The sequence below is a fragment of the Buceros rhinoceros genome, unplaced genomic scaffold (assembly GCF_000710305.1).
Source record: "Buceros rhinoceros silvestris isolate BGI_N320 unplaced genomic scaffold, ASM71030v1 scaffold29965, whole genome shotgun sequence".
NCBI lineage: Eukaryota > Metazoa > Chordata > Aves > Bucerotiformes > Bucerotidae > Buceros > Buceros rhinoceros.
Window position 1 is genome coordinate 1 of NW_010412738.1, and position 2,012 is coordinate 2,012.

The 2,012-nt window shown below is 56.7% G+C and overlaps 1 protein-coding gene across 1 annotated transcript in view; it reads right to left on the reverse strand.

Annotated features, from left to right (window-relative positions):
- Nucleotides 1–7: 7 nt before the first annotated feature.
- LOC104493780 (protein CBFA2T2-like) overlaps nt 8–2,012 on the reverse strand; it is a gene marked incomplete at both ends in the record, with an annotated part of 3,904 nt that continues 1,899 nt past the window's right edge. The window contains 3 exons of the mRNA XM_010136517.1: nt 8–248; nt 859–1,040; nt 1,564–1,653. Coding sequence (XP_010134819.1) covers nt 8–248; nt 859–1,040; nt 1,564–1,653 — 513 coding nt within the window. The remainder of the gene's footprint in view (nt 249–858; nt 1,041–1,563; nt 1,654–2,012) is intronic.

The following is a 2,012-nucleotide window of genomic DNA, read 5'->3' on the forward strand; positions in this document are numbered from 1 at the left end:
TGCCGTGCCTGTCCCGCATCTCCCTGTGCTCCAACATCTTGCTGGGGTCCCTGTAGAGGTGGGAGGTCGCGATATCTTCCAAGGTGTAGTGCTGGAGGGGCGGCGGGGTGGGGTGGAACTGTCCCCCGGGGTTCATCAGCGGGATGGTGAGGGCAGGGCTGTGCCGGGGCGCGGGGCTGATGGTGCACACCCTCTTGGCCGGAGGCTCCGACAGCAGCGGCTCCCTCTCAAAGCTGCTGTCTTCCCTTCTGCAAGGCCGCCGGCAGAGAGAGGTATTCGTTAGCACCGCAGAAACCCACTTGGAAAGGGAAAGATGCAGACTGTGAATCAGCAGAGTCTGGGCAGCCCTGATTTTAGCGGGGCGTAAAGGCAAAAACAAACATGCCCAACTTGCGAACGAATCCACACAATGACCCTGTCAACGAAAAGGTTCAAGATGCCCGAGTGCTGTGATTCATCTTTCCGAGCATGACCAAATTAAAATTTCACAGTTTTTATAAATTGGAGGCGTGCTCCACATAATTACATAAAAACTTTTAACTTGGAAGAAGAAGCGGTGAAAATGAACCGCATCCTTCCCAGCCCTGGCAGTGCCTCTGCGCGCTGCCCAGGCAGGCAGAGAGCTCCTGTGCTCTTCAGCTCGGGCCTTTGGGACAGAACCTGCCTGGAAGGGGATAACAACCTGAATTTGCAGGGCAGGAGGAGCAGTTATCGGTGTCTTATTAACAACCACAATCGCTGGTGGGAGTGCCAAGAACCTACGCTTCAGCCCTGGACACTGCTTGAAGCTTTGACAGCGAAGAGGAAACAAAAGTCACGATTTCAAGAACTTGGCAGAGGGAGGAGAGCTGTTCTCACCTGTCCGGGCTGTGCCTCTTCCCGTTGCCGTTCACCTCGATGAGCAGCTCAGAGGAGTCGGCGGGGGACGTGGTGTTCGTGTTGAGCAGGATGTGCTCGTGCTGCGCCAGGTACTGGGAGGGGGTCTGCTTGGCGGCCCGGGCGCAGTGCAGCAGCTCTCTCTGCAGCAGCGGCAGGTTGGCCTGGAAAAGAAGCGCGGGGCAGCTTTATGCAGGCTGCGGGCAGGCGTTTCCAGCACAGAGAGATAACACCCAGAGCCCTGGATCCCCACTCAGGATCCTCCAGCTCCCAATGTGCTGACAGATTTACCTGTGTTTTTCTCAAGAGCCTGACGTCAATGCACCCAAACCCCAAGTATGCCGGGAAGCACCCTGTGCTTCCAGCACCTAAGCCCCCAGACACGCTCCGTATGCCAACACTTCGAATATTTTAGATCTGAACATTTGATTATAGGGTCAGAAGCTGCCGAGCGGAGCTTGCTTGGTCTCCTTTATCCCTGACACATGAGCAGACAGATACAGCGCTCGTTAAAACGTTTGCTTTCTGCGCACCAGTCCCACACGGGCACCGCTGCAGCCTGTGCAGTCTGTCGTGGACTCTAATGAAACTGCCGTGGTGCTTGAAATGAGTTTCCCAGCAGTGACACCGCCAAGCAGCACAGCCCGGTGTGTGGAGCATCGGCAAGCCCCACCAGCTCCCTGTCACCTTCAGAAAGGGGATCACAAATGGCCGGAGGGGGAAGTTCGTTGCCTCTTGCAGCTTGCAGTGGAATTCCTCGATCGTCACCGTTGAGTTCTGGGAAAAGAAATTCAGAAATGACAATTTGTTTTTATTTTCAGACATGCAGGAAATGGCTCCAAATGAACAGAACTGGAAGGGAGACAGCATCTGCCACTGCAGGATAGACGATGTTTGCATCAGACCCTGCCTGATGTACCCAAAAAGACTCAGGCCAGTGGAGCAGAAATGCTGCACTAGGCGAGCGGTGAACGCTGCACCCAACCTGGCCCAGCATCCTCCCAGCTCCGGGGCTGGGAGGCAGGGTCAGGCTCCGGGGAGGCAGCAGGACCCAGCTGGCCTGTCCTGCACTGGGCCAGCTGGCCTGAGGCAGGCTGCAGGGAGCCAGGCTGCGACTCCAGCTGCTCCGGGGCGCC